The 24,114-nt window shown below is 44.0% G+C and overlaps 3 protein-coding genes across 3 annotated transcripts; 1 reads left to right on the top strand and 2 right to left on the bottom strand.

Annotated features, from left to right (window-relative positions):
* Positions 1–727: 727 nt before the first annotated feature.
* On the bottom strand, positions 728–2,874 carry trir (telomerase RNA component interacting RNase). The gene is made up of 3 exons (XM_062531917.1): positions 2,019–2,874; positions 1,479–1,556; positions 728–1,271 (listed from the first exon to the last, which is right to left on the bottom strand). The coding sequence occupies exons 1-3, from the start codon at positions 2,295–2,297 to the stop codon at positions 1,167–1,169; spliced, it is 462 nt and encodes a 153-aa protein (XP_062387901.1). The 5' UTR covers positions 2,298–2,874; the 3' UTR covers positions 728–1,166.
* Positions 2,875–3,238: 364 nt separating this feature from the next.
* Positions 3,239–17,540, bottom strand: LOC134076721 (protein Hook homolog 2-like). Its single transcript, XM_062531918.1, has 22 exons — positions 17,311–17,540; positions 16,362–16,444; positions 15,676–15,748; positions 15,500–15,550; positions 15,030–15,162; positions 14,222–14,289; positions 13,785–13,847; positions 13,456–13,536; positions 12,053–12,216; positions 11,507–11,647; positions 10,173–10,374; positions 9,914–10,024; positions 9,353–9,440; positions 9,060–9,111; positions 8,497–8,634; positions 7,127–7,214; positions 6,436–6,470; positions 6,219–6,301; positions 5,984–6,087; positions 5,779–5,886; positions 5,467–5,538; positions 3,239–5,325 (listed from the first exon to the last, which is right to left on the bottom strand). The coding sequence occupies exons 1-22, from the start codon at positions 17,353–17,355 to the stop codon at positions 5,194–5,196; spliced, it is 2,115 nt and encodes a 704-aa protein (XP_062387902.1). The 5' UTR covers positions 17,356–17,540; the 3' UTR covers positions 3,239–5,193.
* Positions 17,541–17,591: 51 nt separating this feature from the next.
* kdm8 (lysine (K)-specific demethylase 8) lies at positions 17,592–21,811 on the top strand. The gene is made up of 8 exons (XM_062531919.1): positions 17,592–17,990; positions 18,133–18,613; positions 18,892–19,064; positions 19,322–19,454; positions 19,551–19,598; positions 19,937–20,086; positions 20,195–20,287; positions 21,361–21,811. Exons 2-8 carry the CDS (start codon positions 18,146–18,148, stop codon positions 21,523–21,525), a joined length of 1,230 nt encoding a protein of 409 aa, XP_062387903.1. The 5' UTR covers positions 17,592–17,990; positions 18,133–18,145; the 3' UTR covers positions 21,526–21,811.
* The last annotated feature ends 2,303 nt before the right edge of the window (positions 21,812–24,114 follow it).

A 24,114-nucleotide genomic window follows, 5' to 3' on the forward strand; every position in this document is an offset into this window, starting at 1 on the left:
GTCTGTGATAAGGCATTCTTCATTCATATAGCATAAGGGCATTATGTAGTCATGTGGAAAACCCCAGTCCATGTTATCTATATGAGAACCTTCAGCCAGTATGCTCATTTGGCTTCTGTAGCTCCACTTGCCATAAGTATTAAGACTACAGCTGGAGACTGACTACTAATCACATACAGTTCCTCTAGTCTAGAGACTATGACCTTGACCTTTGCATACTTGTTAAGCAAGAGGAGGACACCAGTGGAGTTGGTAAGACACCATCTGCCGCAGCAGCATAAATGAGATGCTGCAAGTAAAACGTCAGATACAGGACAGTGTTACTGTACTCTGAGATCATAGCCAACACCAACAGGAATACTGTTGGTACACTTGCCAGCTCTCCTACGAGTTTACCATATTGCCATGATAAATTGTCAATGAACCAACACCCCAGTTACCTATGGCTACCAAGCTGTCATTTAGAGGTGGTGTAGTGTGGTAAAATAACTCTTTGTATTTCAAGCCTCCACCACGCTAAAAATGTACAAAAGCTAAGAACCAGACTAAACAATACATAGCCCACCATATTAAGTAAATATCTCACTACAAAAGTTATTCTTGCAAGAGGAGAACTGACTGACTATCCAGACTGGGAGTAGATCAAGAGAAACACCAATGCCTTACTCATGGGAATGAAATTAATAATTTTGCCAGAACACTTATACATAACACACACAACCCCATCTTCAAAATGCTTAGCAGTTTTAATCAGCATTTTTGAAACCTCAAGATTCAAATGACATCAAATACCAACAGGGAGAAAAATATGAAATATCTACAAGGCATTAGGCTACCCTGTCTAGCAAATGTTGCAATATAATATCAAGCTAATGTGAGGCTAAACATTGTGTTCAAATAAACCAAATGCACCATGATACACCAAACTCAACTGTATTTGCCACATACCATAAAAGGCTAAAGACCATAAGACAATTCTCTGGAAAAAGGAAAAAGGAAACAAACAAACAAAAAAATAATAATCTTTAATTGTGAGGAAGTGAGAAAGCTCAGCTGAGCGGTTCCCAAATCTGGCAGTATGGGCGCACGTCTGGTGGCAGGTTCACTCCTATGCTGCAGCACTCCTCTGCGATGAGTTGGCGTGTGTGAGCGCAAACCCCAGTCTTTCATTTCACCAGGGGCCTGGTTTTGTCATCGTCTCCACACTGGTGAGCTTTGTACTTTTTCACCTCAGCCATGTACTTAGTCCAGGCGTCCCCTTTCCCCTCAAGCTGCAAAATAAAAGCAAGAATATAGTGATTTATAATGTCAATTGACAGGAAGGCTTGACTGGCCCAATGGTAAACACCTCTAATGCCATTCAAAGACTGTGGGTTCTAACAATTAGATATATGCTGGCCCTTATGAGCGGATGTCTTATTCACATAAGACAAATTAATGAAGTGACACAGGCTGGTAAAGGGTCTTCTTCTACATACCTCTGGGTCCAATTTCTGCTTCTTTGCAACCATGCCGGTCTTTAGGGTCAATTTGGCGCCCCCTCTCCGCTTCCCCACCTGGGTTAGGGGAGAAGACTAAAACCGTTATACGAGCCATTGCAGGAGGAGTGCCACTGATGGAGACTACGTGACAGAGCATCGACAGTGAACAATTGTCTTCAGCCCACCCCAGCAGGGAGACACGCCTGATGTGTCTGCTGCAATGCTAGTTGATCATTAGGAACCGGAGGGGCAGTTACCCTTACAAAGGATTGTAGCTAACACTCTCAGATACTTGGGGGACAACAGGTATGACCCCCATCTTCATCTGGAGCCTTGGCCTAACGTTATTTGGCTGGCCTTTATAGCCTTCAGGTGTATGTAATGGGCTGTTTGAATAGGAGGTTCAGAATACTGACCTACCACAGCATAAGAAATTGGTAATTTGCTCCTTAAAGTGTAGACTATAGTGAGCTACGTTATCAGAACTGCAAACATGAAAATGTTTTCTCTGGCTAGAGCAACTGCCAAACCCCTTACAAAGCTGGCCACGCTACTCGTCCTCTTTTCCACAGTCGACTGTCCTTGATCAGCAGTACTTTCTTCAGAGGGGCTGGCTTGCTCCGATCCCTTTTTCCTTCGCTCCGCTTCCATCTTCTTCTTGAACATTTCCATGAAGCTACCATCATTAGCGAACGCGTTGGCCCCTGCTGCTTTCCCGGCTCCATGTGCTGGGCTTGCAGGTGACGCTGGGCTGTTGCCGCTGGATTCACTGCTACTGCCTTGAGGGGTTGCGTTGTTTTCACGCTTGTCATCCATGTCAATTCGTCTTGTCGAGTTTATTTTTGACAAATAAACGTCACGTGTCAAGGCCAGGCTATGTCTGTGATACACGTTACGCCTAAGGTTACGTTTCAGTCTAATCAAAACATACCAAAAAAGTCATGCAAGTCAGGATTGGCTATCTCGGAAGACCCACCCTGACCCCTGTAACGTTAGCCAACATTCAGCTGACCATAAAACGGGTCGAAATATATACCTGGCTAGAGTGGTCTGCACCGATAAAGATACGAAATACTTGAGTGCTTTGAATAATCAAAGACACAAAGATTATTCGTTTGGCAAATCAATTATTACGGCGCTAACTTGCTAACACGTTACCGTTAGCAATCTTCGCAGCACACAAAGCGTCCAAGTTGCAAGCTAACTACAGCCTTCACAGCCGAGCATACAAAACCACGACCCGCCTAAAATACTAAGAAATACTTCTCTGTATAAGTCGAAATGTAAACTGTATATCAAATTCAATCGATTTAAGCATAAATATAAAGAAAGCGAACTGTCAATTGTCGAAGTTCATCCAGTCTCAACACTCCGCCATCTTGGATTTCGTCTGGCCTGCCTTTCTTTCACAATGCCATTTGGAGGTGTGTTTCTGCCACCTAATGGTATGGCGGCAGAGTGATCTTCTAGGTGTTGGACAGCATGTAGTTTTGGAATCAGCAGAGTTAGTTCAAACCTTTTCAACAGAATTCCTTTCTGCCAGCTGGGTCAGGTCACCGGTATACAAATAACGTACACCCGATTTTATTCAGTCCATTGCTACAACAGATAAAATGGACACTAGACTAGAGCATGATGTTTTGGATGGATATCCTGAGCATGCGGACCCATTCATCTTTTGCTGAATTATATTGTGTTTCAGGTTGACCGGAGTACTTTTATACAACACTGCACAGTAACTGAAGGAAGGCATTAGCTGGTGCACAGAGTCCACGTTTTATTTGTAGTGTATAACACAAAAACACAGGCCGACAGTGTCAACTACTTGTGCTAGACTCCTTCATTTGTTCTTATAGAATATGTAGTACTGAAAGACAAAAATAAAAAATATACACAGGCACAAACCAAACAAATGATACATAAACACCTTAAATCCACACCTACATAATGTTCCAGAACAGAAATCAACATGACACATAAACAAGAGATGAGTACCAGTGTATAGGACCTAAACACCACATGTAGAATAAAATAATGAAAACACAAAAACATGAAAACAGCTGTATGCATAAAGTAGTACGGTGTCCAGTCTAACATTCACTGAAGAAGTCTTGGTGCCAGTCAAGGTTGTCCTGACAAGAAGCAGGCCAATGCTCTTAAGATTTAAAGGCCAAGAGGCCAATTGCCAAATCATTAAAGTGCCACTGATTTGATAAAGTAGTTAAAAAGAACTTGAAGAACTGAAGGAATTGTGGACGTTCAATCACTCTAAAGCTTTAGACTTTGGTGGATATTCTCAAAGGGGCACAACTATTTAAAAAAAAAAACTCACTCTATAGAAGTAGAAGACAAGTTAAATAAGAAAGTTTGGAAAAGCCAGTATCTCAAATCTTGGCCCTTTCTGTCTATTGCTTGGTGAGCAGCAGATTATCCAGTTAGATAAAATAAATGGAAAATCTTTTTTCTTAATGAGATTATGTTTCCATGTTACAACTATGACGCATGGCGCAAATTACTCTCCATTGATTTGTTCTTTAGGGATCATCCATGGTGTAGTCTGTAAATCAGACAGTGATGTACAGTATACTGTTTCGGGAAGGTACTGAAATGTAACATTAATCAACCGTGTTGCCTATATTGATAGCCTATCGCCCACTCTAGAAGACTATATTAACTAAAGATATAACAACAAACATTTGTTCACCAAAAGTGCAGAGTTTCAAAAGAGATTTGAAGACTCCAAGGTACATGTCAGGGAGGAAAATGTGCTCAAATGTCTTCAGAGGCACTGAAACGAGCCATTCTAAGTGGATTAAAAAAGTGCTAATTTCTGCTATCCTGATGCTACGGCTAAAGGATTCCAGTCCGTAATGACAAACAAACCAAACAAAGAAGAAAATACATTCTAATCACTGAAGGTGACTACTTAAAGGAAAAAGCCCAAATAAAAAAGAAACCACACACGGAACAATAAGACTTAATTCAAGGAACAGAAACAACCTCTTTTACCCATACACCCACAAAGTTCATTGGTTTTTCATGGATTAGTGTTCTTATAAAGTGATTCGTTTTGGACATTGAGAAAGTGTGCAAATGAGAGATGGGACCTGACCTACATTAGTGTCAAACTAAACCCTGTCGCCAAGACCCTGAAGCAGAGTGCATCTACCCCAGGACAAGTCTTCTACTCAGAGACACTGAGCTTATGATAAATATATAATTAAAATGAGATCACTATTAAAAACTCCCTAATGGGCAATTAAAAAAAGAAAAGAATAAAAGAACAAAAAAAGAGGCAGCATTTTAGGGCATCTTGCGCACACCAAAGACAAGAAAAGATTCTTTCTTTGCCTGCTGCCTGTGCTAACCATAAAGATGCAGCTGCCTCTCCATCAAATCCACTGTCAAAAACTTCAGTGGACATGGCAGTGTCTTATAATTGCAGCCCGAGGTTAAAAACAAATGTTAAATAAAAGTCACTACCAGCAGTTGCCAGCAGGGAGTAGCAGCAGTCTTTCAGAGCCTCAGAGAGGCCAATGGAGAGGAGTAGCCAGTCAGGGCTGGTCATCGGTGCACTGGAGGACTAGTGCAGAGGTCTGTTCATGAGTCCACTGTCTCACCCATTCCCCTCCTTCATCCTCCTCCCCTTTCATCCTTTCACTTCTTCACAGTGAGGATTCTCGTAAGGTGGGATCGGCGTGGGTGGTGGGCTCTATCTGGGCTGGAGGCGGTTGGCGAGCCCTCTCCGGGCCTGCGTGCTCTGCCTCTGCTGGGCCAGGAAGGACTGGGCCTGGCCTGGAGGTCCACTGCGCTCCCCGGCCACCTTCTGGTTGAGGGCCATACCCTGCGAGTGAGCAAGCACACCGTCAGTTAATCGGCGAGCTCTTCATCAAGCAATTACAGCAGATCGGGACCAGTTAATAAGGTGAAGTCATGGAGAGAGAAAAGGCAACAGAATGAGGACAGGGAGCAGATGAGCACTCACCAGGTTGTACCATGCAGTGATGAGGAGCTTCTCCTCCTGATCATGTCTGGATTTGGATTTCTCATAATCATGCTGCAAACACACACAGAGAGAAAATAAAAAAAACACAGCTCAGATCATCTCAGTGTGATGTTGAAATGACAATACAACACTAAACTGCCTAAAAAGTCCGGTTATCTCCATTTTGCAACAAATAACTTACGCCATACTGCTCATGGCAAGTGAATACAGTGCATCCAAGGTAGCGGAGAGGAGAGGCAAGTGGCGGAGGAAGAATAAACAACTTTACACAAGAGAGCTTACAATACTCACCTCCAGGTGCTGGATCTTGCGATCCTTCTCAGTCAGCTGGTTCTTCAAGGCCTGTACCTCAGGAGGTATGGTGTAAGGCTTCTGCTTAGGATCCAGAGTTTTTATCACCTACAGACAGACACACACACACACACACACAGTGAAGCAGACACATACTGTTTGCAATGCTGGGAAGGTAAGGTGTGAGTAAGGGAGCTCCTCGTACCGTGCGGGCCTTCTCCACGTAGCGTTTGTAACGGTCCTCCATCATCTTCATGTCCTCCTCCTTCTTCTTCAGGATCTCCTGCAACTCATCGATCTTCTTTGCCACTGAGAGAGCGTGCGCGAGAGAGAGCAAGGGGCAGAGGAAGAGAGATTCATGCTATGCAGTATGCACACCACGTACACACAAGACCAGAGGGAAAGAACTATGCCAGGCAGTAGGAGTCAGGGCAGCTTACTGTTGCTGTCCACACTAGGCTCCAGGTCATCGATGACCTCCCGCTTCTTCTGCAGATCAGAATGGGCTTCATGGAGTTTCTCCCTGGAAGCACATACACAACATTCACACCCAGAGATCACGACAGAGTAACAAATTGATTAATCCATTCATTCTATTGATTCATGGAACCCTTACAAGGAAAGTTAACTATTAACAGAAAAAGAAAAGCCACTCACAAGTGCTCTTCCAGCTTCTTCTTGAGTAGCGAGGACTACACACAGAGAGAGTGAGAGTCAGTCTATTTCTGGAATGACATGGCAGTCTACCATGCAAGCAGTCACGTGTAAAAACACACAAACACAATCAAAATCAAAAAGCCGAGCGTGTGAGGGCGGGCGGACCGTACTTACGATGGCCTGAGTTGGAGACACGGCCGCGGAGGGAGGAGACAGAGGCGGATAGACAGACAGACAGACAGACAGAGGGAGGAGGAGGAGAGACAGGTAGACATAAAGGCAGACATGAAGCAGTTAATTCAGATTCTCCACAGCAAACAGGTTACGGTTCCCACACAGACACAATATCACATCAGAAAAACACATTCCCAGGAAAGGCAAATGGTGAGATTCAGAGACTTCTCGAATTTGTTAATTTGGAGTTAATTGGTTTCCAAACGACTGAAAAGACATCAGTGTCCACATATGTTAATTGAACAAAGACCTTCATTCACAAAGGGGAAACTGTCTGATCAACAGAACATTTTCAAGATAACAATCTTCTGAGATGGTTGAATCAAGTGTGGTTGAAGTCAAAGTTGAAACAAAGCGTCTTATCGTGATTTTAAACAGATTTGAACTTGAATGAACAAAGCATTCGGGAGGGCAAAGGTCAGGTGTGTGTGTGTGTGTGTGTGTACACAACGCTCACATCTTCTGTCTTGCTGCCCTGCTCATGCAGTGCCTTCTGCAACTCCTCCACCTGACAGCGCAGCTCACTGATCTGCTGCTGGTTTAGCCTGGGACACAGACACACACACACACACACACACACACACACACACACACACACACACGGGAAGATAAGAGTTCCATTAGACACATATCGCAACAGATGAGAAAGGAGTGAGGTGAGGACATAATCCATCCGACAGGCTTCAAAGCGCTGAGAGGAGGTTCAAAAGGAGAGCCCCTCTCCCTCCTGACACACTGACACGCGTCTGAGAGCTCCTCAGTGGGCTCCCTGCTGTGGTGCTGAGGAGACCCCTCGTCAAGCCGGACCCGACTCAGTCACGCCACAGTTCACTGGCGGGTCAGCACACTGCAGCAAGCAGCAGGTTAGTTATATGCCGTCCTCAAGACTAACAAGGAGAGGAGCTCTTACATTTGTGGCTTTAAGGTGTGACTGAAATATGGATTCATGAGAGTGAATGTACATACATACATACATACATACATAGAGGGTTTTTTTGGCGCACAAGTTGTCGTTTGACTATTTTGAGTAAGTAGGGTAAGCCACCCTTCAGCTGGGACGCCAGGGGAAATGGAGAGAAACGGAGAATTGAGCTTCCGTCTGCTGCTGCTGCTGCTTACTGGACTCCACTTGCCTCCCACACAAAGATGTTCATCAAACACGTGTCAACAGAGGCTCTCTTCCCACTCTTTCTCCCCCGCAACCCCCCCTCCACACACACACACACACAGCAGTGATGATGCCGAACACAATCTGGGCCCGTCTATTTTTGTATGGCCCTCACGTCACACTTGTATGCTATGTGATGTACGACTCACGCACTCTAGTAAGCCCACCATTTCTCACCACTACAGCTCCAGACTCACAGCTATTCAGTCACACACACACACCAGATGCATTTCTAGGATTCTGGGCACTGTTGGATGTCAGGTGTATAACACATTCACCCACACACAGACACGAATGCAAACGAAGTAACATTTGGCTAGCCTTTGCGATTAATTCGATAACCTATTGAATTAATAGCCTACTATTTTTTGTAACCAATTAAGCGGTTGAGTATTTAGAAAATATAAGATTCTTACACTTGTTTACATTGGTTTACTGGTCTATGACACTACACTGCATATCTTTTGCATTGTAGAATGCCATCTAGGGATTTGGGAGACACTTCCTGATATTTACCAACATTTTCTGTACTTTTTCAGGCCAAACAACAAATCGTCAGATTAACCAATTGTAATAAAAATAATTATTAGTTGTGCTTTGAGCTGTGATAGGGAGATAGAAACAAAACAAACGAGAAACACACACAGCCAGACACACACCTGTTCTGGGTCTCCAGCGTGTTGTTGGAGCGCTGTGACTCCTCTAGCTGCCCCTGCACCTCCGTGAGCCTCTGTCTGAAGCTCTCCTCCTGGACACACAGCATCTTATTCTCATTCTGCAGACGCACCACCGTCTCCCTGCAACCAAAAGAAAAAAGGGTTAGCCTGAGGGGACAAAAAAAAATCCAGAAGAGAACAGAACAGAAGAAAAAGTTAAGTTACGACCGAAAGAAAAATAAAACATACTGTATATATAAATCGCACAACCGAGCAAGTTGTTGGACAAAATCCACTATCTTCATACCAACCATTTAACACATCACTAAGAACTTCCCACTCCCATCTGACCAACTGTCTTTCTGAGACACTCCTCCCATCACAGCTGGTCAGGGTGATGGTAAAAATACACCACTGCCCCCCTCATAGCCATCAACCAGTGAGCTCCGATAGCCTCTGCAGATGGCTGGGAGGATGGTTTGCATTTATGAAGAGATTTTCACGCCTGCTGGAGGCTTAAGAAAAAAACCCCGGCCCATAGCCAGCGAGGCATGCTGCGCACTCACTTAAATTCGGTGGGCATGATCTCGGCCGCCAAGTTTGCCACGGGGCTGCTGTCTGCAGGGAGGAGAGAAGATACAGACGGACACGGGACAGTCAGTACATCTGTCCCACAACATGGGTGCGGTGAAACACATTTAGACGTACACGTGAGGAATGTGAATCTAGCCAAAAATAAAACACATGGATAAATAACTTAGTCCAGTTGTAGACTATATCCAATGACATGGTTAGTTAAAACAGCCTACTCGGACACAGCCCTACTCTCGCTGCTAATTGTCTAGCGTGACGCTCTTACCTGCTTGGCTAAGGCACTTCTGCTGCACCTGTGCACACCTGAGCTCGTCATTGGTCTCCCGTAGGGTGTCCCTCTCCGAGATCAGCCGCTAGCGTGAGGCCAAAGGGAAGAGCAATTTCATGACTATTTGTAGCTTATCAGCAACAATTCTGATATAGTGGATGTACAGTAGATAATACAGCTCGAAGCATATATCCAGTGGTTGACCCCCGATGAGAGGGACAGACTATTTATTTACCATTTACCCGTAATTTCCCGACTATAAGCCGCGGCTTATACATTGATTTTGCAACATTTCTTCAGCTATGAGGTTAATACAGGGGGGCAGTTAATATGTTGTGGATATGGTTTCGTTTCTTTTAACTTGCATAAAACACTGTACTGTGGTTTATACACAATGCGGCTTATATGCGGGAAATTACTGTATTATCTTTTTTTACTTTTTCAGGACTAGTCGCAGAATAAAAGAGAGGCATTTCCATTAATCAAACACATGAGTGGGTTTTCTCAACACCTCTGAATGATGTTGATCAGTGGTGGCCAATGTAAAACGTCACTTACCTCTTTCTCCTTGGATAGGGAGTCGTACTTGTCGTGGAGGTTATTGTACTCAAACTGCCATTTCTCTGCCTTCACAGCCTCTGCTGAGTGCTTGGTGTGGAGCTCGTGGACCTGCCCAAAGAGCATGTTCCTTAATGGTCCCATTTCAAACCAAATCACAACATTTCTGTATATACGTGGCTGATCGCTAAATCTGTTACTGTCACAGCCCTCAACCCATCCCTGTAGATATTATGGGTTCAGGTGTGCGCCTGCCCACCTGTCTCTTGTAGGTGTCCAGCTGGCTGCGGATGGCGTTGGCTCGGCGCAGCTCTTCCTCCAGCTCGCAGGTGCGCTGCATGTAGACGGTGTTGCGCTCCTCCAGCAGACGCACCTGTCGCCGCAGGTCACCCAGGTCCTCCAGCTTGCGCTTGTACGTGTCCACCAGCGCCTCCAGACGGCTCACGCGGTCCGATGAGTGCCTGGAGGTCAGTAGTGATAAAGACCATTACCAACCAGAGATAAAGACCATCACCAACTGGGGATAAAGACCATCACTAACTAGGATAAAGACCATTACCAGCCAGAGATAAAGACCATCACTAACTAGGATAAAGACCATTACCAACCAGAGATAAAGACCATCACCAACTGGGGATAAAGACCATCACTAACCAGGGATAAAGAAAGACCATCACTAACTAGGATAAAAACCATCACTAACTGGGAATAAAGACCATCACTAACTAGGACAAAGACCATCACTAACTGGGAATGAAGACCATCACTAACTGGGAATAAAGACCATCACTAACTAGGATAAAGACCATCACTAACTGGGAATAAAGACCATCACTAACTAGGATAAAGACCATCACTAACTGGGAATAAAGACCATCACTAACTAGGATAAAGACCATCACTAACTGGGGAAAAATACCAACACTAACTGGGGACGAAGAACATTACTAACTGGGTTTTTATTCAAACTCGTTCACAGTATTTCAAGCACATTCATGAAAATTCGGCTAAGTAACTAGTGGATCTGCGAGTGTTTCCATCTACTGTGATTTGCTAATGAAAAATGGAATAAATCTCCAAATCAGTTGTGAATAGCTGTGGGACCAAAAAGTCAGGTCATCCGGAAACGTTTACAAAAACACATTATAAAATTGCTCCAAAAGTGTATTTATGCAAATAAACTCCTTTCCATTAACCTGGGTTGTATTATATCTAATGCAAATTGAGAGTTAATACATCCTCCTTTGGCATTTTCTTCAAATGGTAAAAATGGGCATTAAAAAGTCAGATAGAAACCCATCTATTTCCCACTTAAATACAACTGAGTCATCATCTCTCCAGCAGATGACTACAGGTTGGAGGCAACATCAGGGCAGTAATTACAACATTCTGCACATGTTCAGCTTTTCTGCAGAGATTACACTTTAAGAGGTCATGAAATTAATTTGAGATTTACATAATCCAGGGCACAGATGGAACAGACAAGCGCAAGGAAGAGACGTCGTGTCGAATAGAAATCCACACAAAGGACAGCGGGAGCGGGTAAAGTGGGGGGGGGGGGGCAGAGAAACATGGCTGTGTTGAGGGTCTCACCTGAGGATGTCCATCTCGTCTTTCAGCGTCTGGGCTTCCTGGGCGAGGCTGGTGAGGTCCTCGTTGCGGTGCTGCAGCTCGAAGACCTCCCGTTCCAGAATCTCCGCCCGCACACGCATGTCGTCCCGGCTGTTGTCGAGCCTGTCAAGAGAGGGAGGTCACGTTTCACAATTAAAATGCCATCCATCCTCCATCTGACCAGTTCAACCTCAGCTGAAGGCCATCACCAGTCCACTGTGCCAGCTCAAAGAGGTGGGAAGTACAAGCATATCTCAAAGAGGAGCAGCAGATGATGTGAGGCCAAGGCCACAGTAGAGCACTTCAATCACAACAGAGAGAGCGCTTCTGGATTTACATTGCATGCACTTTCTTGACACTTCGACTACACTGATCTCCTGTGTATTAGCCACACTGTGTATAAGCCGCAGGCAGGACAGTGTCTCATGCCGACGCTAATAGCTGGGAAATGACGGTCCAGGGCTCTGTGGTTAGGAGGGCTGAGCACACACACTAACGGAGAAGCACAGCTGAGAGCAGCCCCCTGACCTGTAGTTCTCCTCCTGCAGCTGCTCCATCTGGCTCTGGAGCAGAAGCAGCTTCTTGTTGGTGATGGTGTTGGAGGAGTCCTGGGGGTCGCTGCGGCGCAGGCGCTCCCTCAGGGACTGGGTCTCGGCCTGCAGGGCTGACCGCTCCTCCTGGACTATGGCCAGCTGCGACGGCAGAGAGAGAGAGAGAGGCAGAGAGAGAGAGAGAGAGAGAGAGAGAGAGAGAGAGAGAGAGAGAGAGAGAGAGGCAGAGAGAAAGAAAGAAAGAAAGAAAGAAAGAAAGAAAGAAAGAAAGAAAGAGAGACAGAGACAAACAGAGACAGACAGACAGAGACAGAGAATAATATTAATTGTTAAAATGAAGACAGGAAGTGGCTATAAAGTATCAGATTAAGACAAGTCACATATTCCATCATACGAGCCTTGAGCCTTGATGCTTTGCTTGACATGCTCTGAGAAGGTTGGGATGCTTTGAGAAGGTTGAGAAGGATGACAAACTCAGATGAATAACACAAATGAAGTTAGGCACGCGCATTAAACAGCAACACAACAAGGAGCCAGCCACTCCGGGGTTGGCGCGATTACACAGAATCTTTCGTCACAAGGGGACACGGTAGTCATGCATTCAGGCAAGGTGTTCCAGTCCCATTCTCTAAGACCCTGCAGCTATGGCTGAGCTGACCAATGTGAACGTACAAGCGTCCGACCAAGTGGTCGGCCATCAGGGACTAGAAGGAATGGATTAGGATGCTTTGGGATTTCTGGGCGAACAAGCACATTCATTGAAAGTTAAACGGACCTCCCCTAGACGATGTTACACATATGAATTGTAGTTCAGCGCGTGCTAGAATCTCGCCGGATGCGATGTGCAGATGAGAATGGCTTAGTGATGTGCAGTATGAGTACAGGCAGTCAGGCTGAGCAACAGGCAGTTTTAATGGCTTTTGTAAGGCCACAGTCACATACTTACCTGAACAATTCCCAACTCCCATTGTGAATGCACCAAAACCCTACGCTGAGCTTCATGTGGGGGGGACAAACAGCCTTCTTTAGGATCACACCAGTAGTACAAGTGGACAGAGGACAGGACACACAAACATTACAACATCATCCAGACTGCTATTCCAGTTTAGTGAGGTGCCGGCTTGGGTGGGTCTCTGCACAAAAGCAGCATCCAGTCAGACCAGTTACAGTGCAGCCGCAGCCAAGCAGCAGTAGGGCTCCGGCCCACAGCCACGGGTGGTGCACACACACATACACACACACACACTGAGCATGCTCCGGTTCCCATGCCACATTAATACCACAACCAACAACACTCAAGTCCACACAAGCCCTGCAGCTTTCAGCTAAGGACCCCCCCACCCCAATCCCCAATCCCCAACCCGGACTCTTGCCACTCACCTGGCGCTCGAGGTCTCGACAGCGCCGGGAGACGTTTTCCTGCTCGTCCACCTCCTCGCTGAGGAAATAATACTTCCTAGACTGAGGAGGAAAAAGAACAAAAAGTTTGAAATGTGGTGAAAGAAGGGACAGCAAGAGTGAGATACACACATGGAGGACAGAACGGAGATGAAAGGGAATGGGAATGGGAGAAGGGGAAACAACGGCATGAACGAAGAAAAATCCATTTAGCATGTGTGTGTGTGTGTGTGTGGGGGGGGGGGGGGTGAATAGGGAAAATGAAAGGCAAAGAAGCACAACAAGACAGGAGGAGGTGAGGTGGTCTTTACCTGGTAGTCAAAGTCGCCAAAGGTCTCCGGACTTCCCGGTTCCACCGGCTCTTTGGTGAGGAGCTGAGTAAAGTACACACACATCCCAAGACCAGGAAGAAATTAACTCAAATTTAACAGACAGATCCCACCAAACAGATCACATGCTGCATCCCAGTCTTTTTATAGCTGCTAAGAGTACAATGAGTGACTTATTCTAGCAGCCTGCAGTCATTTAAGTGAGCTCCTTTTATTATGACTGGTGGCTTTACTGATCAAGTCGCTAATCCAATTCCTCTGAAGTCTAAAGGACAAGTTAGAAAGAAAATAATACTCTCCTAATTCGACAGTCAGCCATGAAGCGTTACCATGGCTGGTTGCTTTTCTGAAAAATAAATGCTTTGGCAAAGGAACAGTTTGGGTTAAAACGTTAAAACATATAAAGTCTAAGATCTTACCTCCTGAATGGCCGTCATGACAACATGTTGGACGGACTCCTCTAGAGTCATAATTTGCTGAATGTGTTCTATGGAGAGTGAGGAGTGAAGTAGTGTGTGAGAGAAGAATAATATAAAAACATACAAAACCTTTTAATATGGAACAACATCTAAAAGAACCATGAGTAAGTAGCATTAGGGCTGTTACATTTTGCCCAGAAATAAAATCCCGATTTTCGATTACGGTCATTTTGTGAAATGACAAAAGGCAAATAAATTATTTCAAATATGCTGTTTTTTATTTAAGATTTTGCTAATCATTTCCCCATTGGGATCTAAGTGCAAACCTTGCTCTTATTAAACAAAAAAAATTATATCAAGGAAAGTCATTGAACTTTTGCGAGTTCTTGTATACAAAAAAATATGTATTTTGGATCATCCACAAAAATCCAAAAATCCACACTTGCAAACATAAGTACCATAATTACCCTAGTTAAAGTGAAAAAATTGATTTTACAATTTCATGTTTTTTAACATCGTCCTAAATACATAATCGTGATTACGATTTAAATTCAATTAATCAAACAGGCCTAAGTAGCATTCTATACTGGTATATCAATGTTCATGTTTTATGTCAATGGACCTTTTTTCAGAAGTGGTTCAAATTGATACTACCGCCTTCCCGTCCAAGTCTTTCCAATTCATTAAGCACCATCTCATGTGATACTCATTCTTTTCTATTAATCCATGTCCATTCTCAAGCACAATATCATGAGACGGTCATGTGACGGTGCATGTGATCTCAAAGTAAACGTTTCTCCCTGCTCACCTTGCTTCTTCTCGCAGCTCACAGCACAGCCCAGCACAAGCTGCACCAGTCGCCCCATCTCAGTCCCGTCTCCCATCTCTCCGATCAGGTTGACGTCGGGCAGGTGCTCATCGGTGACTTGTTGGCCAAGAACCTGAAGGAGTGGATGGAGAGAAAGATGGACACTCACACATGGGAATCTGAGTAAGATTGTATTTCAGTCTGAAAATGTGCGCACATCCAAATAAAGGTGCAGAAGCCAAAAGTAAAAAATCCAGAGTAAAAAAGAAGGCTCTCAGTTTGCTTTGATTTCTTGGAGTTTGATCCCCAATAAATCAGAGAAAACAGAGAAGGGTACGGACCTTCTTTTTACTTTGAATCTGAGTAATATCAATAAATAATCAACCAGAGAGGGCTAAAGCGGAGCAATCAAAGATCTTTGAATCAACGATCATCAACATAAAAAATACATAAATCTAAACCCTGCTTACATCATGGTAATACTCCAACATACTCTGTAGAATCTTCTTCAGGTTGCTGACCTGTGGAACACACAGAAACCATAATGAAATGCTCAGGTGGGTTTCTTTCTAGAAAAAAAATAATGTTTTATTTTAGATATAAGGACATGTTCAAACTGAGAAGATTACAGAAAATATTACCACACCTTCAGGCGCCAGTTTTCCCCACTCTCCTCTTTGATCCTGCCCAGCCATGTCTCGTTGAACCAAGACGGGTCTCTAAAAATTGTACAAATTAAAAGAAAAAGTTCCATGACCAGAACTTTTCATAGTTTCAAAGCAATCAGGGGTCATCATGTTTCATATTTTCTTTTTGTGCAACAGAACTCAGAGGCCCAGAGGCACTCACGATTTGAGATAACAAAAATGCAAAATGCACTGATACAAAACCACAGTGACAGGGTTTGTGAACAGCTGTGTGTGTGTGTGTGTGTGTGTGTGTGTGTGTGTGTGTGTGTGCGTAAATCAGCCACATTAATAGAAGCACACCACCACTCTGAACACGTCTATTTCATGACCCCTTGCTGAAACTCACACCCACACACGAACAGTGCACAAACCTGGCTTCACAATCTCACAGTCACACATAAAGTGAACCAGAATATATTAAGCTTACTCTATACTTCAGCAGATCACGCCAATGCAACCAGAATCTAACCTAGGGATGTGGACACTCTTTATATGGCATGTGTAATGTTTAATGTCAATGAAACAAACGTGAGTTTGTGGCTACAAAGCTTCCCGAATACCACCAGGAAGGAGGAAGAGAATCTGGCAGGCTCATTAACATGTGTCAAAATGACACGACACCTGTAAACAGGTTTACACTTACATCTTGTGTAGGACGTGGGCAATGGCCACTCCACTAGTGAGGTCATGTTTGCTGGTGCAGGAGGGCACCTGATATGTCTGCAACTGCAACGGAAAGTGACAAGTTACCAGACAGCACAACCGTGACTGAATAAGGTTTTGCCTCGTACCCAACACCCATGTTACACAGTGTATTGTTTCTTGTGCAAGCATTGAATTATGTTTGGGGAAAGTACACTTGTCAGCGGGACACTTCCTCGAAAAGCTAACTTTGACTTTGGCTCCTAAAATAGTGAGCGAGTTGATTCTCATGCATCGATTCGTTGGCCTGTTATCTTGGACAAACAACGCAGAGATCAGAGAGCATGCTACCTGTTGGCCACCGATACTAAGCACCTACGTTAATGTTACACACTTCTGACAAGGGTGCTGTAGAATCTGTTAACGTTAAAGTTTCTAAGGGGAAATGTTATCTTACAAGAGTAATTCAACAGATACTTGACTTCTAACCGTCCACGACTTATCTAAATATAAACCCCGGAATGCAAAAAATAGATTTTAAGGCCTTTGATCTGTTACATAAGATGTTTAGTAAGAAACTTAAAACAGGTCCACGCAGGCACTGAGATAACACAACCGGTGACGAAGTCCCCCTCTGTGGCTAGCCAAGTTGGTCAGTCGAAAGTTGGCTACAGCTAACATTATTTAGCTAGCTATTTAACATTGCTGTATCTAATATCAATGACCACCCAGCACGAACACCGTGCAAAGCCATCACTAGACACTTGTTTAATATTGAATGGCTTGGTAACTGTTTGTTAACGTTAGCAAACTACGAACAACTGAATGCAAGGTGCTAACAGCTAGTCTCGTACGCACTATTAGACAAGAAGGCACCTGCTGGATGTTGTGAGCTTTGGCTCGGTTTATTAGTTAACGTCAAACAACAATGAAAAAATATAAAAGCTTACCCAGTTGAGTAACGAATCGCATAGCTCTCCTTTGTCCAGACTCATTCTGGGTCGTCCAGAGACGATTACCTGTTATAAAGCTAGAGGTGGATTCGACAGTTTTCAGAGAGCAGTAGAGTTTGTTTTTGTTGCTTGCTAGCTAATGTTACCTCCACGCAAGCCCACCCTTGCCCTCTGCTTAGTAGCCTAGCTGTGGATAGCTACTATTCGGTAGCGCTCAAATTCCGTGTTAAATCCTACTAGGCTTCCGTACAATGTTTGTTGTCACGGTAACAGAACTACTTGCGACGGAAGTGACGGCACACGTTTTGCACCTAGGCGCAGACTACGAAGTTTAGAGCTATGTCAAATATTGTCTAGTTACTTTATAAACCGTCTCTGGCTAGTACAGTGAAAGGTTACAGTCTGAATCAAAGACCATAGCACTCTATGGCCTTTGGTCTGAATTCAGCCGGACCCTGCAGTCCCAGAAAATGTCATATTTGTTGTCGGACACACTGACGTTTTGGATTGATCTTGTCCCAACTTTTACAGTCTATGGTCCCAACTCGATGACCCACGCGCCTTCCTAGCCATATTTTACAACTTACGACCTATGTGCCTGATGTTAGCTTAACCTACTGCCTGAGTGCTGCTTTACTGTTAACGTTAGATAGTTGTAGTTTTTGCAACAGATCCTTGTGAGTATACATTTGCAATTCTTCTCTGTAGTTGCTTTTGAAAAGTCACTTAGCCATTATGGACATTCGTAGTTGACTAGTATCTTCACTATGTAATGTTAATGTCATAATATTGCCTCCGTTCCACCTTTCCTTTTGATAGTGTATGAAAACCTATGGCTCAGCTGTGGCCAGACATACAGGCTGTTTTACCTGTCAGCGAGACAGAGTTTAATCTCAACTTTAGTGAGAAAATTGATTTAAGTGTTGTGGACATTTTGAAGCAAGCCAGGCACCAGTTGTACGACAGAAAGGCAACACAGTCTTGGATTGACAAGGCTCAGATTGTCCTTGACTTCTCTTGGGAGAAGCTGAACACTGGCACCTGGCGTGATGTGGACAAGGAATGGAGGCGGGTCTACTCCTATGGCTGCCTCTTCAAAGTGACTGCTCTGTGTTGTGGAGAACTCAGTCAGTCCAAGATCCATGAGGCAGTTAAAACGTGTGACATGGGACTGCTCATGGGAGCCTCCATCCTGGATGATGTCCTCCAAAAGCTTGTGAGGGTGCTGCAGAACAAAGCAAAAGCCTGGCAGAGCAAAGCGAAGCAACGTGCAGAGCAAAGCGAAGAGCCAGATAAAAAGGTTTATGCACTGTTACTTGTATGGGTCATAGAATGCACGCAGTGTTCTGTAGATTGTGTTGTTGGGAATGTGTATGTGAGAAATTATTTGTTAATCTTTATCGCTGATGCCCTTAGTGGCATACTGACACTTTCATACTGATAACCAAGACCTGAGTAAACACATTTTCCAGTCTCATTCTGATCCTGTTTAAGATTTTTTAGCTTTTATACCACTGTTTTGAAGAATATAATACATTGAGTTAAAACACTTATTCATTTACTCTCTTCCCCATTCAGAAAATCAGGAAAGAATGTGACTCTACGCCTGTGATCAATCCATCCAAAGCAGTGCCCAGGATTCACTGTCCATCCCTGGAGCATTTTAGGACAGAATTCCTTGACACCCAGAGGCCTGTAATACTGGAGGGTATTATTGATCACTGGCCTGCCTTTAAGGAGCACCCATGGAGGTATGGACCACAGCCAGGGCCCTTGGAATTGTCCTAACCCTTGCCTTTCAGCCCACTTGACTACACCTACCTGTTAAATGTTTAGCCTGCATGTATGCTGTGCAGTTGTATGCCACTATTGTATCATGTGTACTGTAGGTATGTGTAGATGTCGATTCCGGACTCACACTCACACATATAGATGTTTTCCAGTTTGTTTAGTCAGGTTTGTCCAGAGTCACTTTTAATACTATGCTTTTATGCATCTGTTCATGAAGTATAGACTATCTACGAACTGTAGCGGGGTGTCGAACTGTACCAGTGGAAGTAGGCTCCAGATACACCGATGAGGCCTGGTCACAGACTCTGATAACTGTCAGTGAATTCATAGACCGCTATATTGTTGGAGAGGTAGGTCTCCTCAGTTAAGAAGAGTCCAACTTGCTTTCAGGAAGTATACGTTTTATGAATACCAAATGACTAGTTTGTTTTTGCTTTTGTTCACAGGGGAGTACTGGTAAAGGTTACCTTGCACAGCATCAGCTCTTTGATCAGGTTAGGACTTTCCTGATTACATTTCCTTTATTGCGAACCAATAAGTGGCTTTGAATATAAAGATAGATTACCTTGTCAGATTAAGTTCGTTGTAATTGTGTATTACAAAATAAATAGTGCAGGAAAGTATGAGGTAAGCAACACTGATTTATCTAATGTCAGTGTAATGTATTAAGAATATTTCTCTATGTTTATAAAATGTGTCACTATCTCAAGGACTTTCAGTCCTGTGGTAATCTGGGGAAGTAGTACAAATCACAGAGAACATATTGACCTATGTCCTCATCTTGCAAAACAGATATCTGATTGCCATATGATATAACTGTGTTGGATTTCAGATACCTGAGCTGAAAGAAGACATTCGTATCCCTGACTACTGTTGTCTTGGCGAGGGAGAGGAAGATGACATCAACATAAATGCTTGGTTCGGACCCAGAGGAACTGTCTCCCCACTCCACCAGGACCCCCAGCAGAACTTCTTGGCCCAGGTGTCTGTCTCTCCTAGTTCTTTGGAAGATGTGTGTGTATTTAAGTTTTGTGTGGGCAGGTGTTCTAGTAGTTTTTTGTAGGTCTCATAGTCTTATCCTCTTTCCCAGGTGGTGGGCAGGAAGTACATCCGTCTGTACTCTCCTCAGGAGACAGTGAAACTCTATCCCCATCAGTCCCAGCTCCTCCATAACACCAGTCAGGTCAGTTAGCTTGTGTCCAACTGCAGCTGCCACCCGTACCTGCATTTCGTTCAAGTGCATTCATTTCTTTCCTTTTTCCTGGACATGGACTTTTACAGTATAAGATGATAATATGTAAGATAAAACAAATATGTTGAATAGGGCTGTCAAAATAACACGTTCATTTCAATTAATTCATTTTATCATGCTTCGTAGTGACCTTTGACCTAGTTCTAGCTACAGTGACAGAAGGAGGCAGATGAGAAAGAGCTGCTTGACCCAGTGAATGGAACATTTAGCCTACGTTTAGAAAAACGCCCAGATGGAACAGTTGACAAGAGCATGTTCTCTGTGATTTCATACGGATTTTCCGTACCATAGGAGTTAATCAAGTCTGAAATATCCCCTCAATGCAAAGCAGCTCGGAGCTACGAGTTATCAAACCCCTTGATGATAATAAATCACACTAGCCGCCAGCCTTATCAAAGTTAACTTTGCAAATGTATTGTTTAGGCTGCATATGACCAACTAACTGATGAACTCCCTTGCTAAATCGACGGCATTACCTCAGGGTACTGCACACGTCAACAGTGAGTGGAAACTTCAGTCAATCATGAAACTTAACCTTATCAGTAGAAATACCTCTTTGGAGATTTTTACCAGTCGTTAGGAGGTTTTTACCAGTCGTTAGTCCTTCCTTCGCCTCCACAAAAGCATTTCCATTGTGTACAAGGGGAACAAGCCATGAGAAGTAGGCTATCTACAAAGGCAAAGTGAAATATAAATATATCACGACTAGGTGGCGCTCTAGAGTCGCCAAAAGTATCTAAAACCGATTGCTTAAAAGTCTATAATGTTGGTTTGACGTTTCATTGATTCACTAATCTGCCAGATTTTGAAAAAATAAGTTCATAGCAAAATAATACGTTCATAGCAAAAATGGATACATGTGATTCGTTTAGATTAAGTAATCACAGACCATGTAATTAATTAGATATACATATATTTTTAATCGCTTGACAGCCTTAATAGAGAGATCACATCTAAGCAACACTGATGGTGGATATCTAGTGAACCATGACTGTGTGTTGCAGGTGGACGTGGAGAATCCAGACATGTCCCGTTTTCCTGATTTCCTGAAAGCCTCCTATGAGGAGTGTGTCCTTCAGCCCGGTGAGGTCCTGTTCATCCCAGTCAAGCACTGGCACTATGTACGCTCGTTGGAGCTGAGCTTTTCTGTCAGCTTCTGGTGGTCATGACACAAAACATTGGCAAATGGACACAAGGCTCTAACAATGATGTGAAGGTCGTGTTTTTTTTTTTTTCAAAACCATGATTTTTTTATAGATATGTATGATATTTATAAAACAAAAGCAAAGTAAAATAAAGACATTTTACATCAAGTCAAGGGAGTAATACAGTGCTTGTGCTATGCACTCATTAGAATGTTGGGCGTTTCAACTCACAGATTTTGAATGGCAGTAACTTTGTTAACCACTAGGTGGAGCAGTCTCTCTTGCATGTGACAGATAGAGAGGGACAAGATTGGACTTTTTACTGAAATAAAAGTAATGAAATAAAGTCATAATGGTCCTATAAACATTCATCTTCATTTGTGCTACAAGTGTCATCGAGTAGGTCGAGTATCAGGTTGCATACATCAAACTCTTCCCAATAAAAAAATTATTGAACTGTTAAACTGTAAATCAGCTTCAAAGTAATATAAACCTGGCTAACGATAATGAGAAGTTCTGTTCAAACACAGGATCTGTGAGTTCAATCAGTGCGTTGTAATGTCAGCGTGCATCATCAAAAGCCTGTGACGGAAGCCAGTGAAAACACTGACGCTCTGTTAGAAAAATCTACGGGGAAAATGTCAAAAGGATTATTTGGCAGGCGCTAACTGAAAGCAAGGCAGAACACAATACATGATTGCACATAATGAGATGCAGCTAAATCAGGGCAATCACTCTCGCTTGCGCACATAACACTTAATTCTGTTTACCATGCGCCTTTTTTTTTCATCCAGAGTGACATCAGAGCCAGCTGTGCAAATGTCATAATATTCGGATCCTTTCCGTTTCCTTTTTTCATAATTTGCATTTGAATATGTGTGAAAAAAATGTGCAGCGACAAAACACTGTCAGCTACAGCTTGTGAGCGGGTGATCAGTGATTGTGAGTTATTTTTTGCTTGGGTAAACGTTCGAGGGGGTGTATAAATAGCGTGTTTGACACTCCTCTGTCTGTGTGTCAGCGGAGAAAATAGAAAGCTCAAAGTCACTGCCCGGTGTGAAAAATGTCTCTGGCTCTCCACATGCCTCTCAACACGTAGTCCTCCCTCGCTCGGCCTCTTCCTCCTCCACCCCCCTCATCTGCTCTCCGAATTAGTCCACTTCCTGTTGATACGGCCTAGCCCCGCTGGCCCGATTCCACCTACCTGTTCCCTAGCACACCTGTGTGTACGTTGCTTGCATCACTTCCTGTCTCTCCCTTCCGGTCCGGACCTGTCAATCAACCTGTGTGTTGTGTTTTCCAAGGGGAAGTCAACCATGACCATATTTGTCAGTTAATACATACCTGTGGGTTGCAATAAAGGCTTGTCTCAGATACATATTTGATCCTTGTCCTTGAGATAAGAGGTTTTCTCTCTCCCTAGTTATCTAGTAACACCTGTTGAGTTTCATTGGGTGCCAAAAAGGAAATGACATCATATATCACACCACATGGGAAAGCAAATGTCAGTTCTTATTAGCGATCCCTTAAATTAAATCTTGTCTAAGAGGGAGTGGAGCTTCTCTGACATGATTGTCTTTATCAATTCATCTAGCACAATGGAATTTCTGTGAGCCTCTCAAATCTCCTACGCCTTTAACCGCAACAACACTGTGTATAAAGTTGACATTAGCCTTTGAGTGACCTTATGGCATAGAGCTGTTAATCACTTCTCTCTTCTTTGGTAGCTGGGACCTTTCACCTTATCTTTGTCATTTTAAACACCCCCCCCCCCTCTTTATTTTTCTCTTCTGCCCCGGGCAGTTCTTTCTGTCTCTCCAGCCCCGGTATTTCAACCTACTATGTGTCGTGTCTGGACATCCTCTTCACAGGGAATTGTACTGGCACAAAGGCTTGTCATGAATTTACTGAAAAGAATCGGGTGATCTACTTCCCATTCCTTGCCCGTTGGTCAGACAGAAATACTTCAGTCTGAAACGCCTCTCAATTCAAAGTTTCCACTCTGTAACTCCAGGCGGAAACTGGGGTTGAGCTGTGTACGGGCAGCACCTAGTCTAGCCAGGACCCACAGCCCCTTTGGCCCCGAATACTAGTATGGGGCTAAGGGACGGAACACGTTGTTCAGAAGCCCGGATCGCATCCAGAACGCCGAGAGGAAGTGGGCTCGAAGGATCGGGCGGTCGTCTCACCGTGCGGGTGACTCACCCGTTAAGGGTCCGCTGACTAAGATGGCAATGAGGGGAGGTGTGGCAGGGGGGGTTTTGGCTGGGTGTGTGGGTGTGTATGTATGTGTGTGTGTGTGTGGGGGGGGGGGGGAAGGGGGGGCACTATTTTTGGCACGGCACCCTCCTTGCTTCCCTTAATTCCTCTTTTCACTCGTTCTGTCTTCCTTACTCCCCAGATGTGTACTTCCTCCTTGTCTTTTTTTGAGGGCCTCTCTGACGCAGTTAGTCTCTCTGAGGAATAGCAGGGGAAGAAGGGAGGGGTGAGGAAATAAATGTGTCATTTTTTTTGCCAGCGCAGAAATAAAGAGCTGAGATTGGGTACATGGTGCGCAGTTACCCGGCACCGAAAAACATCTGTTCATAACCTCTCCAAGATCTCCATTATAAA

This window comes from Sardina pilchardus, chromosome 3 (genome assembly GCF_963854185.1).
Source record: "Sardina pilchardus chromosome 3, fSarPil1.1, whole genome shotgun sequence".
NCBI classification, from domain to species: Eukaryota; Metazoa; Chordata; class Actinopteri; order Clupeiformes; family Clupeidae; genus Sardina; species Sardina pilchardus.

What these genes read in the sequence shown, in the direction of transcription:
- LOC134076721 (XM_062531918.1), bottom strand. Translation starts at nt 17,355, where the DNA reads ATGAGTCTGGACAAAGGAGAGCTATGCGATTCGTTACTCAACTGG. An exon ending in CTGCAGGAGGAGAACTACAG is followed by an intron (nt 11,648 to 12,052) that starts GTCAGGGGGCTG and finishes CTCTCTTGACAG; the next exon opens with GCTCGACAACAGCCGGGACG. An exon ending in ATCATGCCCACCGAATTTAA is followed by an intron (nt 8,635 to 9,059) that starts GTGAGTGCGCAG and finishes TTTTGGTTGCAG; the next exon opens with GGAGACGGTGGTGCGTCTGC.
- kdm8 (XM_062531919.1), top strand. Translation starts at nt 18,146, where the DNA reads ATGGCTCAGCTGTGGCCAGACATACAGGCTGTTTTACCTGTCAGCGAG. An exon ending in AGCATCAGCTCTTTGATCAG is followed by an intron (nt 19,599 to 19,936) that starts GTTAGGACTTTC and finishes GTTGGATTTCAG; the next exon opens with ATACCTGAGCTGAAAGAAGA. An exon ending in TCCTCCATAACACCAGTCAG is followed by an intron (nt 20,288 to 21,360) that starts GTCAGTTAGCTT and finishes TGTGTGTTGCAG; the next exon opens with GTGGACGTGGAGAATCCAGA.
- trir (XM_062531917.1), bottom strand. Translation starts at nt 2,297, where the DNA reads ATGGATGACAAGCGTGAAAACAACGCAACCCCTCAAGGCAGTAGCAGT. An exon ending in CGAGTAGCGTGGCCAGCTTT is followed by an intron (nt 1,557 to 2,018) that starts GTAAGGGGTTTG and finishes CCCCTAACCCAG; the next exon opens with GTGGGGAAGCGGAGAGGGGG. An exon ending in AGCAGAAATTGGACCCAGAG is followed by an intron (nt 1,272 to 1,478) that starts GTATGTAGAAGA and finishes TTTATTTTGCAG; the next exon opens with CTTGAGGGGAAAGGGGACGC.